Source organism: Centruroides sculpturatus, unplaced genomic scaffold (assembly GCF_000671375.1).
Source record: "Centruroides sculpturatus isolate CEXI.00-Female unplaced genomic scaffold, Cexi_2.0 scaffold440, whole genome shotgun sequence".
Classification (NCBI taxonomy): Eukaryota; Metazoa; Arthropoda; class Arachnida; order Scorpiones; family Buthidae; genus Centruroides; species Centruroides sculpturatus.
The window spans coordinates 75621-99262 of record NW_019384633.1 but is presented as its reverse complement, the minus strand read 5'-3'; the positions used below and the strand labels follow the sequence as shown (position 1 = coordinate 99262).

The following is a 23642-nucleotide window of genomic DNA, read 5'->3' as shown; positions in this document are numbered from 1 at the left end:
GGCTACCACATCAAAACAAAAAAATATAGAACTTTAAGTGCATCTAACTAATAAATTAATAAATACTTTGTTAAATATTCTATGATTCTGCTACATAATTTGTTACTGAATTATATTTGATAAATAAGTTGCATAAATACTCTTAATTATAATATAAAAACAATATAGAATAGATTAAAATGAATTTATATTACATTTAAGGTTTAGACCACTATGAACAATTTTTATACAAGTAATGTGCTATGGTTTATATTATACATGATTTTCACTATGAGATATGATGTCAGTGAAGTTTATTAATCTCACAAAAGTATAAAACAACAGAACACAACAGTATATATTTTATAACTTCTATTACTTTACAAACTAATTTTCAATGAAATTACTTTTTACAAAATGACTAGATTAAAAAAAAGAAAAAAAAGAAAAAGCATTTTCTTCACTGGAAGTGTTGTAAAGACCAAAATTAAATTTTTTTAATATTAATTTTTATAAATTATCTATCGCTGTAAAAAATAAATCAGGAAAACAAAATTATAATCATTTTGTGTTGACTCTTATATTATAAAATGTGGGTTATTTGTATTGCTTTCATTAGATGTGTTAGCTCAAGATAGTAATGACATAAAAAAATAATTAGCTTAACAGTGTAATAATATTAATCTTGAATGATTATTAAAACTTTTTTTTTTTAACAATTTTAACAGTAGAGTATAACCATTCTTCTTTTATAATAGTTATACTTTCAAAATATTTTGAAAATCTTTTTCCATAATAATTTTATTAATTTTTAACGTATTGCCTGAGACATGTGTAATGGAGTTAACATGAGTTCAAAAGCAGTATCTTTTAAATTAGCACCTCGTAAATTTGCTTCATGTAGATCACTTCCAGATAAGTCACAATTCTAAAACAAAACTTAAAACTTATATAAACTGAAAACTTTTAAATATAAAGCAGAAATAATTCATAAAATAATTAAGATTCACCTCCAAATCTGCTCCTGCTAATACTGCACCTCTTAAATCACAATTTTGTAAATTGGCATTTTTTAATGTTGCAACTCTTAAATTGACTCCAGACATTTGGCTGCCTTCAAGATTAGCACCTTTAAGATTAACACCTAAAATCATTTAAACATAATAATCAATAAGCAAGAAACTTTAAATGTTGTTTTATGTAAGTAGTTGAAATATATGACAAGAAAAAATTCTTACCTTCCATATTGGCTCTATTTCCAGCAGGGTCTTCTAGTATACATGATCTCAGATCTGCTCCTTCCAAATTAGCACAAAGCATTTTCACTCCTAGCATAATAGTGCCCTAAAAATAATAATTAGCCACAATCTAAATAAAATCTGTAAATAAAAATAAATAATTTTACATTGTTATATAGTCTACTATAATAAATTTTTATACAGAAAATATGAAAGCACCAACTTCCAAATTTGCTAAAGAAAGATCAGCTCTTTCTAAACAGCAATAACTTAAATTTGCTCCTGTTAGTTTTGCACGATGAAGATTGGCATATTTGAAATTAATATGTCGTAAATCTAGGCGTGACAAATCAGCTCCTGCTAAATTTACACCCTAAAAAATAATACAAAGTATAATATAAAATTTAACTGAACCTCAATAAAATTAAAATTTATATTATTTTATTAAAATATACCTGAAACCGGAGGTCAGCTGTATGAGGTGTTGAAATAAGAGCATTTATAACATCTCTTCGTGAAAGTGGTGTCTGATCTGTTGGACCTTGTTCATCCTAAAATATAAAAATAAGGAACGTATTGTCTAAAATAATAATTTAATTTTTAACTTATTCAATGAATTACGAATTACTTAAATACATTAATGAAACCTTTATATTAAAACTTCAATATATTTTTTTAAATAAAATAATTTCTAAAATTTTAACAATATTATATATATATATATATTTGTTAAATTTTTAGAAATCATTTTATATAATTCCTAAAATTTATTTTATATTAATAATATATATATACACACACATACATACATACATATACAGTAAGACCCCACTCAACGCAGGGGATGCGTTCCTGGATGACAAAGCACTAAATGAAACAGCGTTAAACAAGGTCATTTTAACATAGAGTAAATAGGGAAACATGCGACTATTTTTGGTCACATGTTTCCCTATTTTAAGATTTTTTTATATTTTAAGATATTTTTATATTAATTTGTATAATAATATATGTTAAATAACACAAACATATGCACACAGAATTGAATTGTAAAGTTCATTTTTTGTAATGAAGGTCCTGACTTTTCTGAAATTCTTGTTCTTTTGCAATAAAGTTCTGAAGTTTCATTTGTCGCTTTTTTCTTTCCTAAAGCAAATGTCAGTAGCGGAAGATCGCATTCATAACGCCTTGTTTTACTTTTGCACTACTTTCAAAATCTAGATCATTCGCTACAGTTTAATAAACAATTTTGGTTATCTTACCAAACTTTTACTAAGGAAATCTGTAGATAAATTTTTTGGGTTCTTCATTTTCAGAATCTCTATTTTCCAGATGGATTCCATGTTCTGCTAGTTCTTGCATGTTCTGGTAAGGCTCTCACCAGAAACCTGCTGTAACTCCTCAATATCCTGCTTGTTTATATCTCCTAGTCCTGCTATATTGACCTTAGAGTTTGGTTGACCTAATGATACAGCAATAGGCTCTTCTCATTGAGAGTTCTTGAATACCTTCAGCCATAACTTCTTCCACACTTTGTTTGTGCATTTATCAGTTAATCATTTTCATGCCAAGCAAAGTTGATATTTCCTATGGCATCCATAATGTTATATTTTTTTCGAAATTGCACAAAACAAGCATAGATTTAAAGAAAGTACATCTTTTTGCCACGTTTTGCTGATTGGTTTGTATTTGCAAATAATTGTATTATATACGAATCAATGAAATGCTGTGATAATTTAAATCAGTGTAAATTTTGGGCTTTTTGTTGGCTTCAAGCAGACTGCATTATAGTGAGGCAGCGTTAAGCGGGGTCTTACTGTATATTGTTCACATCACAATATATATATAAACATCAGCTCTTCTTTTAAAGATATATACATAATACATACATACATATATACAGGGTAAAACAGAGAAAGTGGAGATTATAAAAGCTCAATAACTCAGTGAAAAAGTTATTTCAGAAATTACAAATATATCAGCTTAAAGGTAATTAAAAAGCATTTTAGTTTTTGAAAATGACCTCTTTGAGGTGACCTCTGTCTCTGCATAGACATTCATCTATTCTTGAGAACATAGTCATTATAATCCACATTTCTAATGGGATTCTGTCTATTTCTTCTCTAATTCTGAGTGAGTTTAAGCTTGGCAATATTGTATGGGCAGTTAATAACATTGCTTTTCAAATATCCCCACAAAAAAAAGAAAGAAAAAAAATCATGCAGTCTTGTGGGCACAAGAAAGAGATGACATGATTGGGAAACAACTGTCTTACAGTAGTCATGGATATTCTGGCTGTGTGAGCTGTCACTGCATCTTGTTGGAACCACGTCTGATCACTAATAAGAAATCTGGTTAATTCTTGAATTGAAAACATCTGGATCATGTAGGCATAGTAAACTGATGTAATAGTTGTCACTGTCTTCAAAACAGTAAGGGACTAAAGACAATATTGTATACTAAACTGTAACCATGACACTGTGCAAAGGCTTCTGTAGTAGTTCATGGAAATTTTCTAGTGAACAATATTGCAAATTTGTTTATTCACAAAATCTGACAAATGAGAACATGCTTCATCACTGACAAACAGACTGTGAATAAGATCATTCTCTTCTAAAAGATTCAGCAATTGATGACAAAAACTTGTTCAGCTAACATGATTGCCATCATTCAATGCATGCATTATCTGTATTTTGAATGAGTGAAAATGTAAGTCTATCAAAAACACTCCTGTTCAAAATGTTTAAAGAAACTCCAAGGCAGCAAGCAGAGAGTCATGGACTGTGTTAGATGGCAGCCCTCACATTCATGATATTTTCTGGGATATATATAGTGATACCCTGAACTTACGCGATAGGTGGGACTGAGCGATAACTGCGTAAGTTGAATTCGCGTAAGTCAGGGTATAATTTCGCAATTTGTGTAAAACCCAAGTTGGATGTATGTAAGCTAATAAATGTTCTCGTTAATCTTATCTCATCTTTTGATTCATTCATGGTTAGAAGAAATCACCACATATTATCTCTCAAGGCTCCTTAGATATAACAAACACAGAAATAAATAACACAAAATAAATTGTAGATATGTGTCGATTCCACGTGACACGTCTGAACATGTAAGCTGAACAATAGTGTGGGGGGAGTGAGTAATGAAGAGTTGCGTGGCGCTCAAACAAAAGACGAATCGACAAGATTTGAAAATTGCGTAACTCCGGGTTCGCGTAAGTCGGAGTAGCATAAGTCGAGGTATTACTGTATACTTCTTGCCGCACCTGGAGGCTTCTTTTTTTTAGTGCAGAACTAGTTTCCTGAAAGTTCTTAATCCATGTCATGATGGTATATCTGGATGTCACTGGAACATTTCAATGGATGTTGAAGTAGTCATAACGCCTAGCAAAATAACCATCAAGTGGCCATGATACAATCACTATTTTATAATACGTTTTAATGGCAAACACTCATCACACACCTGACCACTGGTTCATGATTACTAAACGCTGTATTTGTGACAGAACAGCATCAGTGAGTAAGTTATGCCACCCTACAAATATCTGGAAAAATCAACTTTGAAAATCTCATTTCTCTGTCCTCCCAATATAGAGTGTTTCAAGCATCTCATTATCCAAAACTTTACTTACATTAACTGATATTTACTCATCATCAAGTTTTCCATTTATAGTTATACAAGACAAACCCAAATACCCTTAATGAATTTAATGCAAATATATTGAAAATGAAATTTCTCATATTAAAGTGCAATGCTACACAAAATATTAGCAGACCTAATGAAAAGAATTTGAGCTTGCATTGCTACAGAAGAAATCATTTTGAACACTTACTATGATCATACATAGGTGATATCGTAAAGAGCTCTTTTGTATTATAAAATGTTATGAACATTTTACAACATAAAACATTTATCAAATACATATAACATTTCATATATAAAGTGTGATTTTTTGAATCACAAAATGTGTATGTATGTATTGTGTGTGCTAAAGGATTTTTGTATTTGTTTATAAAAAAATATTTTGATTCTATTCTGTTTTAAATATGTATTGTTTTACTAATTATTAATTATAACTTTTAAAAAATTAGAACAAATGATAACTTTACATAAAATACCTATTGTGAAAATTTGACTATATTTAAAGAGTAATATTTAATTTCTGAATTTTTCTGTATAATATTAATATAAAATTCAAATAGTAAAAAGAACTAATGAATTCTTCTCTAACTGCACTTACAAAAAATAACTAAAATAAATCAAAAATTTTTTCAATTCATTCCTGATGAAGGTGAATTAATTGACTGAAAACGTTAGATGCTTCAATAAAATAGACTGCATTTTAAAGATTTGTAAGATTTAGAACTAATGAATTGTATTAACACAATTGAAGCTAACACTAAAGAAATGCTAACTCTATATACTGTAGTTTCTAATTAATAAAATTAGATTCCAAGATATATTTAATTTAAAATTTACTTGAATAGCTGCTTCTAAAGATGGCACTAAAGATTCTATTCCAAAAAACCGAGCTTCTTCCAGAACACCTATAAAAGTATAAAAGAATAATTTGAAATGATTAAAAGTTGTTTATTTAATTAAATAATTAAGGCAATATAAAATGCTACCTTGTGGATTAATATTTTTATCTAAAACTAGCTGTCCATGTCTTAAATAATTCAACACAGGTTCAAAATAGACAGGACTTCGATCAACAAGAAAAGCTCCTTTTTTATCAATTGCACTTGGCCATAAAGTATTTCCTTCTTCATCAGCAAACATTCGAGCCAACATAGAATTTGGTTCCTTAATAACTAAAGTACTTCTGAAATATGTAAATTTTCAATTAAAAAATTATTTTATTACTGAAAAAATAATAATTGAATTATTTTATATAGAATTTATAAAATTTAAGAATATACAGTATATAACCAAAATTAATTTTACTATGAAAATAATAAATTTTTGTTAAACATATAATTAAAAACAAATAATTTATTTAAATAACTAAAAAAACATAAAGAATACTTTTGCTAATTCTTAATTAACTATTAATAATTAACTTAAATTTTTTAAAACAAAAACTATACAAAAAAGAATTATGGTTCTTTTTTCTAGGACAGCTGATTAGACTATTAGTGGTTCTTAATACCAACAATATTAATCAGGCATCCATTTAGATTCCTATTTCTGTAGCCATTTTCTAATAACTACAGATGCAGTTGTATTGACAGATAATTTAATAAATAAATTTTGTTGATGAAACAGTTCATCCTTACTTGTTATTGTCTGCAGGAGCTGCACCAGCACTTATTAGAAAACAGTTATGGAAATAGGAATCTAAATAGATACCTAATTAATACAGTCAACATTAAGAACCAATAATAAAAACTCTAATTTCAGGAAATAATCACAAATATGGAATTTGACAGAAAATATAAAACTATGTAATTGTTGTAATAATTTTTTCAAAAATAAATAATAGATCACCCAACTACACCTTAAGTTGCTGAGACAATTTATTTAAACATAAATAACATTTTTGGCCTATTCAATAAGCCATCCTCAGGCTAAATGAGAAAATAACAATGTTCTAAAACAGAATATAAATTCAAATAAAAAAATGTTAGTTACAAAAATAGGATGTAAACATTAGTTATGTTTAAGTAAATTGTCTCAGCAACTTAAGGTGTAGTTGGGTGGTCTATTAATTATTTGCTAAGTGATTTTTGTTAAATTAATAAATAAATAGTTTAGTTACTGACAAAAGCTAAAAATGATTAATATCTTATTTTGATTGGAGAAAATTCTGTTCCTCACCATCTGTATACTTCTTGCCGCACCTGGAGGCTTCTTTTTTTTAGTGCAGAACTAGTTTCCTGAAAGTTCTTAATCCATGTCATGATGGTATATCTGGATGTCACTGGAACATTTCAATGGATGTTGAAGTAGTCATAACGCCTAGCAAAATAACCATCAAGTGGCCATGATACAATCACTATTTTATAATACGTTTTAATGGCAAACACTCATCACACACCTGACCACTGGTTCATGATTACTAAACGCTGTATTTGTGACAGAACAGCATCAGTGAGTAAGTTATGCCACCCTACAAATATCTGGAAAAATCAACTTTGAAAATCTCATTTCTCTGTCCTCCCAATATAGAGTGTTTCAAGCATCTCATTATCCAAAACTTTACTTACATTAACTGATATTTACTCATCATCAAGTTTTCCATTTATAGTTATACAAGACAAACCCAAATACCCTTAATGAATTTAATGCAAATATATTGAAAATGAAATTTCTCATATTAAAGTGCAATGCTACACAAAATATTAGCAGACCTAATGAAAAGAATTTGAGCTTGCATTGCTACAGAAGAAATCATTTTGAACACTTACTATGATCATACATAGGTGATATCGTAAAGAGCTCTTTTGTATTATAAAATGTTATGAACATTTTACAACATAAAACATTTATCAAATACATATAACATTTCATATATAAAGTGTGATTTTTTGAATCACAAAATGTGTATGTATGTATTGTGTGTGCTAAAGGATTTTTGTATTTGTTTATAAAAAAATATTTTGATTCTATTCTGTTTTAAATATGTATTGTTTTACTAATTATTAATTATAACTTTTAAAAAATTAGAACAAATGATAACTTTACATAAAATACCTATTGTGAAAATTTGACTATATTTAAAGAGTNTTTTGTTAGGCTTAACATCGCTGAAAATTCAACGCAAGTAGGTTAATAGCGATACACTAATATACTAATTACATGAGATATACTAATATACTATATTAATAATGTATTTTTTCATATTTTTCGGTTATCAGTTTTTTCAGTTATCCGACCAACCCCAGTTCCAAATTGAGTCGGATAATCGATGCTCTACTGTATAAACTAAATCAATTGTTGTCTAGTTCATAAATATTTATCAGCAAACTCAAGTTATAATCAAATATATTTTACTAAATGTAAGAGAGCAATTTTGTTTACTTTTTAAATAAGATAATTATTTATTTATTTTATATTAAATATAAAATATTAAACACAGCATGATATTCATTATACATTATACATATTGGCTCTGAATAAAATTTTAAAATTAGAATTAGAATTTCAAAATGCTAGATTTTAAAAACTGAAAAAATTTGAACTAATAATATATATCAGTAATGTCCACAAATTATTTCAAATGATGAACCTATCCACTAAACATCCACGTGAGATCTGCGAATTTACACATTTGTTGGAAATTTGAATTTGTCGAGGAATTTGTAAACAAATTTGACATCAAAACAATCCTGGTAAGAATTAGGGCAGAGGTTACTTTTATTCATAACAATCCAATGGGAAAATTAACTCATAAGTGTCAACTTGGCACTGTAACCATCATGACCCTTTTTCTCACGACAGGGGGATAAAAGAGAAAGTCACCGTAAGCTCGGGGGAGCGATTAATCAGGACGGCAATTTGGTAGTTGTGTGCATTTCATCTCCCGGACCTCCATAACCCGGACTGGATCCAAGAAGAGGGGAAGACACCAGTTAAAAACCCATCTGTGACAATGATCCGTCCATATGAATGAAGTTCTCCACATCGACTCTCCAATATGCCTGAGAGGTATTTAAGGGGGCTGAAACTTGTTCTCCACGTAAAAACCCTTAGAATAAGGAAATTAGGTCAAGCACATGCTTCGTAAGGATTTATTGTTTGCATTCATAACTGCATTTATCTGCGTATAGATCTGTATATTCTAGATTTAGTTTTAAATCTAGTTCTAAATTTTATATTTTGTTATGCTAAAACCTGTCTTTGATTTGTCCATAGACCCCTGCTGACTTACTGATGCACTCCCCACTCAATTTGCCCTTCTATCCATCCAATGACCTAGAGATCAGGCTTTATCATCCTGTGCAGATTAAGTGTCAGAAGGGAATAACCCCTGACCCCCCTGCTTATCTCACATCCATGATTGCCTTTGCTACTTAAAAATACATTGGTTTTATTTATTTTTACTTAAAATTTTAAATTGTTTACCCATAAATAATCTTAAAGAAGTGCTAAAATAACAATAGGGACTGCTAAAAAGTTTAAGAATAACCTTCAAATTACCCTTTTTTTTTACAATATTTGGACAACTAGTGTAGACTGGTAGACAAAATTCAATTTCAAGTCAATTATCAATGTGAAATTGCCCAATTTACAATAAATTACCTAATTTTATAACTGGCACATGCACCTAGCTTCTTTCACAAACACTAAATAGTGAGAGAAGCGACAATTATTATTTAAAATATTTAAAACTCCTAACTGTTTGGGCTCTGCACTTATTATTATCATCATTATCAACCCATTTCAATTATATTATAATATATATATTTTTTTAACATAAATATATTGTTTTTTCTACATCATTATTTCTTACTTCACAAATTGTTGTATTGTAAGCAAGATGCATACAATACAACAATTCAAGCAAAATATACTTTTGGTGATGTTATAATTATGTTATAATTCAAGCAGCAAGGTGTTTCTGTCTTGGTCACTGTCTGCTTGTCTAAATATATAAAAATATACTAGCAGATGAGCCCAGCATTACTTGGACAAAAAGTAACAATAGCAAAGATTAAGATTATTAGATTGTAGTCGATCTTACCCATTTTCACCAAGTGCAAGAATTAGGTCCCCCCTCTTCCGAGACTAAGTAGAAAATTTTTAGATATCTGCGTACCACACTGAGAAAACAATAATTAAGATTCACAGCAACCACTAACCAGTGCATAGTACCACTAAGTGATGAATAACAAATGTTTTTGTAACCCTTCTGGGTTCTTCTTCAGGTTTACTAAATTTGAAAAATGAGCTAGATTTTCCCAAATCATTCATAAATATAAATTAGAACATAAAATTGAACATTAAGACGAAGAGTTCGAATAAGTGAACTTATGTGCATGTGCTCCCCGTGTCAACTTTATATATTATGGAACACTAAATATCATTGAGAATTTTTAGAAGGATCTAAAACTATGTTCAATCTCCCACATAAATGCAAGAAAGGCATCTAAAATAGTATGGTAGAAGCTGAGTTCTTCGGGGTAATCCTTAACCTCTCCCTCTCTCTCCCTTGTAGTGGGAATTTCAAAAAATCCCTTCTTAGTGTACATTCTCATGACATACCATAACTGTGTACCAAATTTCAACTTTCAACTCCTAACTGTTTGGGCTCTGCATTTATTATTATCATCATTATCAACCCATTTCAATTATATTATAATATATATATTTTTTTAACATAAATATATTGTTTTTTCTACATCATTATTTCTTACTTCACAAATTCTTCAACTTCTCATAGAATTTAATTATGTAACTTATTTGTTTGTAATTACATTTATAAAATATTGTAAAAAAATTCTTAAAATCTTGTTCTTCACATACCTAGTTGTAGCAAAATATTTACCACCAACATTTAATAAAACCCAATCAGGATTTCCAAGAGGAGCTGAAGGAACTGAAGAATGTTCTACATTACATCTAGATGCTATAGGTCCATTATTCTCGATTGCTATTGTAAAAAAATTAGAAAAAAAACTTTATTACTTATTATAATTTTTGCTAATGTTAATTTTCATTAAAAATAAATTACAAATTAGATTTAAAAATTTGTTAATAATTTTAAATATTTTAAAAATTTAATAAAGACTACTTTTTCTCAAAAATTATAAGAAATATATTTTAAAGTTATAAACTCCTGAAGTGTTTTCTTGATAGTCTATTGTTTCATATTAAGGGTGCATATAAATTTGATAATTATCAATGCTTATAATAAAATATTTAATATTTAATTGTAATCACTGTCATTTAAACAAACATATAACAACAACATAAAACAATCATAAAAATTTACATAAAATACAAAAAAATTATAACATTCTAACTTTGTTACATTAAAAATATGACAAAAACCAATTGTTATAATTTTATATTATTAATGCCCTCACTCATCATTTTAACTTTAAATAAATGCTGTAAGAAGTTTTAATTTATTCTGAATAAAAGAATTAATAAAAATAAATCTTTACCATTTTATATTATTAATGCCCTCACTCATCATTTTAACTTTAAATAAATGCTGTAAGAAGTTTTAATTTATTCCGAATAAAAGAATTAATAAAAATAAATCTTTACCATTTTCAAATTATTTCATTTAAAAATACTTAATTTTAGGAGAAGGAAAAATTGAAAGTATTACAAAATTTGTAAGGAACCAAGTCCGAGCATTATTTTTAGTTACTTTTATTTTTGCTTTTATTCTATTTTTGTTTGGGGCTTATGTCTTGTTAGGACGAAGGTTTTTCCTCACCATTCACCTTAGAAACTTAAAAATAGAAGAGAAACCAACTCACCGATGAGAGAAAAGCGCTGTAGTTAAAAATCGCGCACACTTGTGCTCCCGAGCGGAGAAAAGTAAGTCTGCACCGAGAAAAGGGGGAGGAAGACCCCACAAGCACAACTTAGGAAACTTGCTAAACCTTAAAAGAATAAAACATCCCGAAAATTGTCAAAAAGAATAATGTAAAAGGTTAGTGAGTATTGTTGGAAAATAGGCTGCCAGACAAACAGGAAAAAGTTTGTTAGCAAATAAGTATGTAAATGAGGGGAGTGATCGCTCTCAGAATTGTGACGTCACCTCACAGTATAAAGACTGAACCTCAAGTGAAGATGATCGAGATGAGCTTCTGTTAGCAACGAGGATAATGAGCTTCGTAGCAGCAAATGAGAGAGGTGTCCGATAGGATAAAGTAGTTCCAAGGCGTTTTTGAAGTTATTCGATTTGTGGATCGAAGATTAGAGAAAGTCTTGAGAGTTGAGGAAAAGGTTCCTAGTATATTGAGGTGACAATTAGGATCTTTAATTCATAAGATTTATTGTATATAAGTTAAGTCTTTGATTTTTGTCAAGTTACAAAGGGGAATAGATTTAAGTTAGAAAACAGATTGATTTGAGTTTTGTCGGGTTGATTCTTACTGATTTTCATTGAATAAATTGTTATTTGATTTTTTTACTAAATTTTGTATATAGTTATTACTAGAATATTTATTAAACATTTGATTGTTATTAACTAACTTTGTCATTATTTAATTCAGTGCACGCTTAAAGTCCAGGCCTGACACATTAACATGAATCCACGTAAAGTACCCGTGAGGTAACGGCTATTTCCGGCACACAGTTGTGTTGATAATAGTTGTAGAGGGCAGAAAAATAATATAGTACTTTACAAATTTAAGTAATTTTTTTTTACTTCAAATAAAGCACTATTGAATTAAATAAAAAGTAAAACTTTTATTTTTAAAGTAATAAATAAGCATAACTTACGTATAAATGGTTCTCCTGCTGAAACATAAAGAATATCTTCATCCCTTAAATTAGAATTAAATTATATAAATTTCAATCTATATTTTCAAATATTAATATAATATATCACATTGCTTAAAAATTCATTTGGATAACAACAATTTTAAAAATTAACATTACATAAACTGTTTAATAATACAATAATAAAATTACAATTATAAATATAATTTTATCAATGTTATCTTAAAACCTTTATAATGAATTTCAAGAAATATAGATATTTCCATCAAGTCTAGAACAGCAATGGCAAACTGTGACCAACACAACAATTTCTAGGTACTCATGTTAAAATTTTGAAATTAAAAAAAAATATTTGATAATTTTAAAACTTTGCACATGTAATGTGAAAGCAAGCTGTTGTAAAATATCCAGCCCTCAGAATAACTTCACCATATGAAAACAATATCTCAGAGACTAATTTTAAAATAAAAAAGGAAATTAAAGGAGACTACAGTACCAAGAAGGGAAAAAGACTTACAATAATTGAAACATTGAAAACAATGTATGTCTATTACCCAGCTTTTGAGTAATTGAGACTTTTACACTTAGTGCCATAAGAACTATGGGAGATAATGAGGAATCTCACTTTGGTTCATCTTTTATGTTAAAGATATGAGTCTAAACACTATAAAGTACATCTTCCAAGAACATTATTATGACAATAAGTTCATATGTAACAAACATGGGCTTGTATCATCATTGGTTTCAATGCCATAATTATGAATGCATAAAGCCAATTACTTTTTTCTTCTTTTTGCAAATATCAGGCAGGAATGATGGTTGAAATTTACAAGGATCTCTACAACTTACAAATGCATTCACAGCAATAGTTTCTAATTTGCTAAATATGAGATTACTACAATGAATTTACACATTTAAATTAAGTTATAGATTCTGATGAACCAAGTTACAGAAAAACGAAGGATGCCAATATAAGAACAATGGACCCATAAATGTAGAAACCTAGAAAATACTACTTAATCAAATATATTTCAAAGTCATATTTATTTAGTTTTGATCATACGTATGTAAAATTAGACAATTTTGTATAATTATTTACAAACTTCATTTTTTCAATTGTTGTTGTTATCAAGAATTCAGCCATAGCTTTTTTTTTGGAGCACATGCTCAATGTAATGTCTTTATAAATTAAAATTGCATCAAACACTTATATGACAGATTTCTTATATATTCTATATATTCTACAAGATAAAAAAAATCTTTTAGAATATATAAAAAGGAAGATTAGAAATAGAAACAAGAAATGCGAAAACATAAAATTACAATGAAATAGCAGAAAAAACCTACTCTTTAGTCATCCTGCATTAGTATTGTTTCATTAGTTCATTTTTTTCTAAAGATATTAAAAGCTGCTTCTTGCTTGCCTCCTTTGCTTTTTCATGATTTTTCAGTTTGCCTGCTAATTCTTTCTCCAAAACCCAAATTATCTAACTATTCTTTTCAGCTTTTGTTTCCTTTCCATTCCTTTTTTTATTTATTCTGTTTCATTTTTCTCTTACAGCTTCTGCTCCTGCTCTCTGAAGTCTTTCTCCAGATAGTAATTCTGATATGAAGAGCATACTAAGATAAAGAGCTTCCTTACACCATAACTGGAATTAGATGAGGAAAATTCTTATATAATCTCTGTATGTATGTGTAACAGGAAATGGAGCTAAGCAAACCACCTATTTTGCCTTGGGTCAAAAGTGTTAAAAAACAAACGTGTCATCCTCATTGAGAAATGATCCATGAACACATGAACAACAATAAGGACTCTTGCCCTGTACAAAGGATAAGTAGACCATTCTTAGTCTGAGGACTGAAGGAAATGAATGGACAGCCTATATATATATATAGACACACACACACACACACATATACACAATTTAAATTTTCTTTTCCTTCATATAAGTAAAATATCATCAATATTATGCTTCTAAAATCATATTCTCTCAGAAAACCATTGTGCTAAACCTTTAGAATACACAATTTGACAAAGACTCGTGTTAATGTAGAACCAATAACAATCACAATAAAGACAACCAGTATTATGATATGAAAAAATTTTTTTTAGTAATGGAATAATTCTCTTTATTTATATAATAATAAATAGCAAATATATGAAAATGGACTACAAACAGCCTCACTTAATGTCAGTAATTCATCCCTGAAGATTACACATTCTGTGGGAAAACATTAACCAAGAGTCTATTTCCCACTATTTAATCTTCAAAATCTAATTAAAACAAAATGAAATATTTCCATATAAGTAACAAACTAGGATTATTAGTCATATTAGGATGCAAAATGCCTAAAACATCACTTTGTGATCACCAAATAATTAATATGGTTAACAAATATTTCCGTTATATGCAGTAACACATACAATCTACGTGCCATACTATAAGCATTACATTTATAGTATAGGACAGCATATAACATATAGAAATAAAGAAATTTGTTAGAAAAAAAAATGCAAAAGTTTAAAATAAAAAGCTGGCAAGAACTCTTGCTTGACTTAGCAATCTAACAGGAGGTTAAAGGGACCATGAAAGAAGTTCAATAAGTTTCAATTATACTATAATATAAAATTCACATAATAAAAGCTTAAGAAGAGTAATTTTGTTAAATTATGAAAAATTTCTCTATTTAAAAGAATATTTTAGTTTAAAAACACTAAGACACAATTAGCTTAAAGTTAAAATTGTTTGTGGCACTATCAGCTATTATATTTTATTAAAAAAATAAAATTTATATTATTAATTATTATAAGAAAGAAAAAAAGGTTAATTTTGAGACTAGAGATGAGTTTTTAAAAAATTTGTAAATGTCAAAAATGAGTAAAAATTTTCACTAAGGTGACCTTACTTGAGAAGTGACACATGACCCCCTCTATTTCCACACCATTTGACCTTTAACTACGAAAATTTAATAGCATCAATGCCCTACATAAAGAAATAATAATCATGCCAAGTTTCAAAGGTTTTGGATTTATCCAATCCTTAGATATAATGCAAAATAGATGCACACACACATACACATACATAATTTTGTAAGAGGCTTTTTAATTTTTGGGGCCCTTGAATGTCAAAATATTGAGAATTGAAAAATCCAAGGAGGGACAAAATTTGACCAATTACAATAATTTTCCCTATATCTTTATATAATCTATTAAGAATATTCCCAGTTGTTATACTGATATTTAACAGCTGGGGAAGTAAAAGTCAAATAAAAAATAAATTGCAACATATTCTTCACAATATCTCTAATAATACCGTAACTTGTAGAACTGATTGACTATATTAGTGATATCATAAAACCCATATTTAAGCTTATAGAAAGTGTTGGTATGATGTGATGCTTAATGCTTTTTCCAGCACCAGCAACAACTGCAAGGCATATTCCCCTTTGTTGACATTTAGTGTATTTTTCTCATGATTCAAACATTTTACCAATTGTATTTGAATGTAACTCAAGACTATCATTTTGTTAAAAATGTTGTATTTGATGCAAATATGCTTTCTTGAAACAATGTTTTTCAACTGATGTAAACATCAGTTGAAAAACATTGTTTCAAGAAAGAAGTATATTCTATGAAGTTTGGGTATTACAAAACCAAAAATATTTAACTGGGAAAATATTAACCATAAACATTTAAATGAACAATTAAAATTACATATAATATACAATATGACTTAAAAAAATTAGCTTATTTACCGAATTAATTTAGGATCATCTATTTCTCCACCTTGGATGGTAAACAGCCTCTTTGCTTTTATATTAAATTTATTACTAGCTGTGGTAAGGAGTTCTTCAAGAGAATGGCTTAGCATAACAACCTAAAATGAACATAACTGTTAATCTACATTTTTACACATTTAAATTCTTATTATAATGACAATACCAAAATAGTTTCATAAATTCTAAAAATTATATTTCTGTTTATATGGTATATGCTGTCTACTAGAACCTTGTTTATTAATAGGACTTATCCTGATGTAGTTTCTGATTAGAAAATAGAGATCTTAGTCAAAGTCATTGTTATTTTCACCTGTGAAAATATATTTTGTTTTGACTTCTGACTAAGATCTCTATTTGCAAATCAGAAACTATAACCAGTATAATAAGTTCTATTAATATACAATGTCCAATAGACAGCATATATACAAAAATGTAAAAGAGTAAGGATATAAAGGTAAAACAAACTAAAAATTATATTTCCATTTGAAATATATTTTATGATTCAAAGTGGTTTTAAAAGCAATTATCAATTCTTAGTTGCAACAGACTGACAATATATTTCTTTCTTCCATACTTATATATATTTTTATTGATTTTGAAAACATCCATCTATATAAAAATCAATTCTTGTTGGTTTGTCTTTTATATCTTTTATACAAATCTTTATTCTTAAACTGATCTGACCAGTTTGTATGAGTATTACTTAGACCTTAGAATTGACACTAAGCTATGTATTACCCCAAAATATTGGGATTGTAAACAAACAACTCCACTAAAACACAATACATTATAATACTAAAAGCCAACCAATGCCATATTCCTTGGGCTACATAATAACAGCTATAATACAAATAAATTTTGTAATTTATTTGTATTATAGCTGTTATTTAGTCCGAGAACATACAGCACTGATTGGCTTTTAATACTATTAGGGTTATATTGGGGGATATGAAAGCTGTATACAACAGCTTCCACATCCAACTTGCTGCCTCTACATGTCATGCCATCTGTTGGCAAAAATCATAAACAAATGCTGATTGTTGTTGGTTTATTGATAACAGATTGTTAGTTTCCTGTCGATATCTTAATGCATGCCTAAAGGCATCATTACTGTGGAATCATGTTAATATGTTGTCCCTTTCAACAAATATGAGGAAGTACATTGATTCCATTTGTGAGGCAGATTGGGTAATAATGTACAGTACTCGGTGGAGTTTTTAAACTCCTTGAATTGAAACCAGCTGGACTACCACCTCATAACCTAGAGCTCTAGATTGGAGCACAAGTAATGCTTTTCAAAATTTGGACTCACCAAAGTTATGCAAGGGGATGAGAATGATCTTTTTGAATCTCAAAAAAACAAAAAGTTGCTCAGGCTTGTAGGAATTGCTCCGTCCCACAAACCTGAGCAATTTTTTGTTTTTTGCAGTTTTATTATTATAAATACTCAGGTCAAGAAATGCACATTTTAGTAACTAGGAACATTGTTTTTATCACCTTCTCTCAATTCTACATCCCCTCAAAAACCCAGGCAACACTGGGCACTTGTCGCTAGTTAACAAATAATAATTAAGTTTTTTAAAATAGTGAAAAGATCATAAAATAAATGAAATTGCTTAACATGCAACTTTCTAATTTTATTAATTGGAAATAATTATTAAGAAGTTAATTTTATCTTTTTGAAATAATATTCCTTTTAATTTTGTCAAATGATTAATAAATTAATTGGGTACTTATCTGTTAAATCCCCTCATGCCACATTGTGTTGTGGCACGTGTTGCTTTCCATAGTAACACTACATCATGATCTCATGTTGTTTACAGAAACAAAGTAAGGAAGTTTGAACAAATGAATTAATTAATTTTATACAAATCAAAAATTGAATTTTGATATAATATTTAAATGGTTAGTTTACCTAGGTAGTCCCAATGGCTGCGCTTCTAACTGTTTGTGCTCCTGACAGACTCCTCCCGCAGAAAGGGGCTACCGGCAGGCCACCGATTGTTTAATGTCACTAGTTATTGATATACAGTAGTTCTTGAACAAAAGAAAAAAAAAGGAAACATCTACTAAAAATGTAGTTAACCTAACCTAACCTAACTGCCACCATTGGGACTACCTAGGTAAATTTTAACCATTTAAATATATATTTTTATGTTTATACTGTACAATCTGAATATTTTTTCCAAGAAATTAAACATACAATAACTTATAATATTTAACATTATGTAGAAATACACATATAAGTCTTTCATTTGTGCATTTGCATTGATGATGATACAGATCAATATCGATAACTTGATACTGCTCCATCAGAAATACAAATACATCATAATATGGTTAGGTTCCAAAATTGAAGAGAGAGCATGAGTGAGTCAAATAACATGAGCCATTTATCTCACTAAATCACAAAATATTATTGTAATCTAAATTACATTATAAATTATTTTTGTGGGAATTGAAATGTGAAACATTAATTATTATCTCAAAATGTTACCATGATAATTGTATATACAATAGAGTAATTGTATAATTGTACAATTCGTAATTAAAATATCAATATGTTAAGGTTTATTAAATATACATCTGGTTCAGTGTTTGGAGAAAATTAGTTTTTAAAAATGTAAATGCTTTAATAAGCACAATATAATCTAAAAAACAATCAATAAAATCCATTTATTTATAATATAAAATAAACTAACTTTTCCATCTGTACTTGTCCCATTGCGAAATAAAATGACTCTTCTCATTTTCCTTTCGTCTCTTATTTAACAATCATGTAATAAAATAACGCAATTCTTTTTCCAACACTACATTTCTTTCAAAATCTTTTTTTGACACAAATATTTGCCGCCATTTTGAAACCGACGAACTCTGGTGGTTTTATAGATAATATCCGCAAGTATATTTATATATATACTATATATTAATCATAAAAACACACCGTTATATTTTATTAAACACAAATAAATTAATATAAAGCGATAAATTAACAAAAACATAGATCTATGTATGTTATTTTTTTTATTGTACCTTAATTTAATTCTGGGCTGTTTTTAAACATTTCCGCCCTGGGTATCCCGAGGGCCTCTTTTAGCAAACTTATTGCGGAGGCGGTCGAGTGGTGAGGGATGGGGCCGACATATCCGGTCGAACCACCCCAGGAAAAATTCCTGGAGTTTTTTCGACCCGTTCGGGGCCCTTAGTCTCGAGTTTTTCGTGTTACAACTCCCCGTGTTAAAGGTGTCACGTGGTACCATCCCACACTCTGACGTCAAATTGGTAGTCTAGAGTTCTAACTCACGTGCTTTCCCATCTCGCCATGTGAGTTGCTACACGAAAGTGAAAATGGCTGATGGATACGCAATTCTTATCGCTATCGAAGAGTTAGAAAGAGCCGAAAGACATTGTTTGAGAAGAGAACGAATTTTTCTACCACAGTAGATGACATTTCTTTTCGCGTCAAGTCAATACTAATAAAAAAATTTTAATTCATAATTGATAAAATTATACAGCAAATTTTTTCAAAAATAAAAAGAAGTATCTAATTCATCGAAAAAGAGTATTAAAATGATAGTAAATTATATGTATAAATTATTAAAAGCATAGACACTATATTAAGATTATTTATTAATCAGAAGTGTTAAGTTCTGATTAATAAATAATCTTAATAGACAAAACAATTTAAGAAATAGATCGAGGAAGAAAACTATATGAAGAAAGGATTAAATTAAAATACATTTTCCATTACATAACGGATTTTTTAGCTCCAACACACGCAATTAATTTTTCAACTAATTCTCTCCACAAAGCGAATTGTCTTTTTCTTGTAAATTTATTGTCGAATTTTCCACTGTTCATTTTCTTATTATTTTCTACGTATGTTACTAATATTTCTTTTTGTTCTTCGCTTATTTTTTAAAATAAAGCATTGGACGTTTTCATTTTGTATCTGCCTACTATATTGCTATAAGACAACTTTTAACTGTAGCACGTGTAAACTAATTCGCGTTGATTTGTTATGTAACACGAGTGAGTTCGATGACGTCAGTTCGAGTACAACACGGAAAAACTCGAGACTAAGGGCCCGGATTCGAACCCAGATCGGTAGGCTGCTACCTTGACCTCTCGGCCATCCGGCCATCCTCTAAAATAGGTTAGACCAATTCACCTTCTATATTTTATTTTGGAATCAGCAATCTTTTCTATGAAACAGGAACGCGCCAGTATGTGTTTTAGTACTCCGCAGGCTTTTAAAGCCTGCATTCCCGTAAGAAAGAATATATGAGGACTGCTGGAAGCCTACGAATTTTTTTTTGAGGCCCGCATTTAGAAAAGGTTGCTGGTTACTCGCATAGGACCCCAAATTTTATCGCGTGTCGGTTATTGGAGGGGACGGGCCTGCTACGTTATAGCTTAAAGCCTTACTAAGTACGGAACTAGTTTTATTTTAAAGCATTGTTGCCGATTTTTTCTAACCGGTAGATCTCGAGCCGCTGAAGTAATACGATCGTACACGAAAAGCTTTCTATTTAAACATGTTGAGATACACTGTTCTAGTTATAAAGATTTAACTTTAACGATTTTTTCTGAATTATGAACTTTCAAATAAAATTAAATCAAAAGGTTACTAGAAAATATTTTATTTTAAAATTTATAAAAAGATTTTATGTACTTTGTAAACACTTAAAAGATAGTTGTATCCGGAACGGGCCCTCATGGGTCTGGCAAAACCAGCAATGGCTATGATTAAAAAGGGTGCCCACAAGTAGGAAAAAGTTAAAAATGAAAACTCTTGTTATAAATTAAATAAAAGAGATCTTTCAATTAATTTTCGAATAATTCGGATGACTTTAATTAGACAATATTGGATCCCGAATCTTACAGAATTAATTAAATGTTTCAATATTTCCTGTACTCTTAAGAATTTGGATTAAAATTTTAAAAAATTAATTTATTTTTACGATTTTTAACAATTAGTTTAGACAATTCGTAATAAATTCATTCAACAGAAGAGTCATAAGAATAATTAAAAAATTAAGAATGGACAAGTTTTCAGAAAATCTTAGAATTTTACAATTTCTCACAAGCAAAATTTTCAACGGTAAAAGGGAAAATTCCCGAATTACATTTGAAAAAAAAATGCTTGCGATTTTTCAGAAAATACGCCACTTTCTACGATCCTAGGAAAATTGATACGCAAGGGATGAAAGATCTGATTGGAGATTTGAACGCGTTGGAGAAATCTAAATACATTAATCAATTAATGAACACTTGGAAAGAAATAGTCAGAGAAAAAGGATTTTTAATCTTAGACGAAGATTGGATACAAGGATTGAGGGAATTGAAAGAAATTATCAACATCAAATTACAAGAATTTCTAGACGAGTTAATTGATATGGATGATCTCGGAGACATGGCATCGTTGTTCGTATTTGACGCAACTCGGATACTTGAAAAACCATCGAAGAATGGCAATGACATAGAATTTCTACAAATATTGTTTAGTGAATGCTCCATATTGAAAGATTTGCACAATAATTCCATGTTCAAAAATACTTTTAATGGAGTCTGCGATCCTCGACTCGGTAATATCTTTCCCGATGGTGCTATCAATCCCGATGTTTTAGAGAAATTTGCTAAAATAGTGAATTTCTTCTTGGCAAACAAAAGATGTGAAGAATCTTCTTCTTCTTCTTCCCACTAAGTTTGATGCTGTCGGAATTATTAAAAATTTGAATTAATTTTTTAAAGTATTCAAAATTATTTTAACAATTCACAATCCTATATAAGTTAACTGTTTTTTTTCACGAAATAAATTGTAAATTGAATTATTTTATGCATTTATGGGTTTTTCTTGACTCTTTCCACTCTATGGGCATTAACAAACCTTTTACGATCATCAAGTTCTGCAATGGAGGGGGCAGCTGGCAATGAGAGACCAGGCCCAACCATGATCTATAAATAGCCGTGGTCATACTATGTTTTAAATTCGGTAATACCAGAGTCGATAGATATACTGGCCCTTGCGCTGCCAATAGCTCCAATGCTACAAAACTGGCATAGTAAATATTTCTGCCACTTCGAGAGTGGCAATCGCTTCACGGCGTAACTTTGGGTCAATCATAGGGAGAGTCAAATGTAAACATTCAAAATTTTTTAATATATGAAATTTTCTCGTTTTTAACTCAGATATTGCTTGTGTCTTTTTTAAAGGACTGCTTATAAATACTATTTTAATTCGGTTTTGAACATTATTTATTTGTAAATATCGTTAATATTTATATTAATATTTCTATTAACTGTCATTTTCACGATTTTAGACTTTAAATTGATTAGACTGTTTGTTTTTTACTTACAAATTGTGGAGTTTTCGTTAAGGAAAAGAATACGTAGTCAAAAAATTTAAAGTTAAGCCTGTATATATATATTAGTAACATGGGATGTCTTCGGGATTCATGAGAACTCTCTAAATCAGGAAGAAAAGGAATTATATGCATTTAATTGTGGAAATGTATAGAAATGTTAAACTATGTGTTAAGACAAGATATATTTAAAGTGTTACAAAAAAAAAGAGATTTAGGATGGCTTCGGAGTTCATCAAGGTTAAGCCCATATCTTTTTTATTTATTAATTAATACTGTATTGGGTAAATTATTGTAGTTTGCGGTGAGAAAAGAGCTATGATATGTTATTCACAGTTTATATTGTGCGTATTAATGATAGAGAGAGATTAAAGTTGAGCCAAAAAAAAGTTACGGACAGGTTAGAGAGGGGGATTAAAAGTTAGTTGATTTAGTTCTTGGATTTCAAATATAGGCTGATAGAGAAAAAGGAGGAAATTCCAACTATTTAGACAACATATTCAATATATTTACAGGCACATGATAACTTAGCTTAGATAATCTATATATAGGCCTATATAAATGAATGTATGTGTGTGTGTGTCTGTCCTTCGTGCATTACCACACCGTTTATCCGATTGCCATAAAACTTTGGAAAGTTGTTTAATATACTCCTGCAATGGTTTCTGATATAGTACATTTATCCTACCATTTATCCTACGATAAATGGCGCGCGTGTATACGAGCATTTCACTGTGTGTTCGATCGATTTCAAATTGTAAAATCGATCCATTTCCCTCTCCAAAAAATATCTCTATATGTGCATTTGTGAACTGTTATTTACGATATTTGTAATAACTTTTGTTTAATCACTTTATTTCAACTTTTTTTT

The 23642-nt window shown here is 29.1% G+C and overlaps 1 protein-coding gene across 2 annotated transcripts; it reads right to left on the bottom strand.

The window, feature by feature from the left end:
- Positions 1-19298, bottom strand: LOC111625817 (BTB/POZ domain-containing protein KCTD9-like). Of its 2 annotated transcripts, none has more exons than XM_023369052.1 (11): positions 19109-19298; positions 16383-16504; positions 12627-12670; positions 10689-10815; positions 5849-6045; positions 5700-5767; positions 1673-1768; positions 1420-1590; positions 1218-1323; positions 990-1123; positions 1-907 (listed from the first exon to the last, which is right to left on the bottom strand). In XM_023369052.1, exons 1-11 carry the CDS (start codon positions 19154-19156, stop codon positions 791-793), a joined length of 1230 nt encoding a protein of 409 aa, XP_023224820.1. In that variant the 5' UTR covers positions 19157-19298; the 3' UTR covers positions 1-790. The 2 variants fall into 2 exon arrangements, with proteins under 2 accessions (XP_023224820.1, XP_023224821.1); XM_023369053.1 differs by having other exon boundaries at positions 1441-1590; positions 19109-19297.
- Positions 19299-23642: the final 4344 nt, after the last annotated feature.

Bases quoted from the DNA above. Each gene is read 5' to 3' on its own strand.
- LOC111625817 (XM_023369052.1), bottom strand. From the start codon at position 19,156: ATGAGAAGAGTCATTTTATTTCGCAATGGGACAAGTACAGATGGAAAA. The intron at 10,816-12,626 runs GTAAGTTATGCT...TTTTTACAATAG, and splicing joins AGCAGGAGAACCATTTATAC to CAATCGAGAATAATGGACCT. The intron at 908-989 runs GTGAATCTTAAT...GTTTTGTTTTAG, and splicing joins TAGCAGGAGCAGATTTGGAG to AATTGTGACTTATCTGGAAG.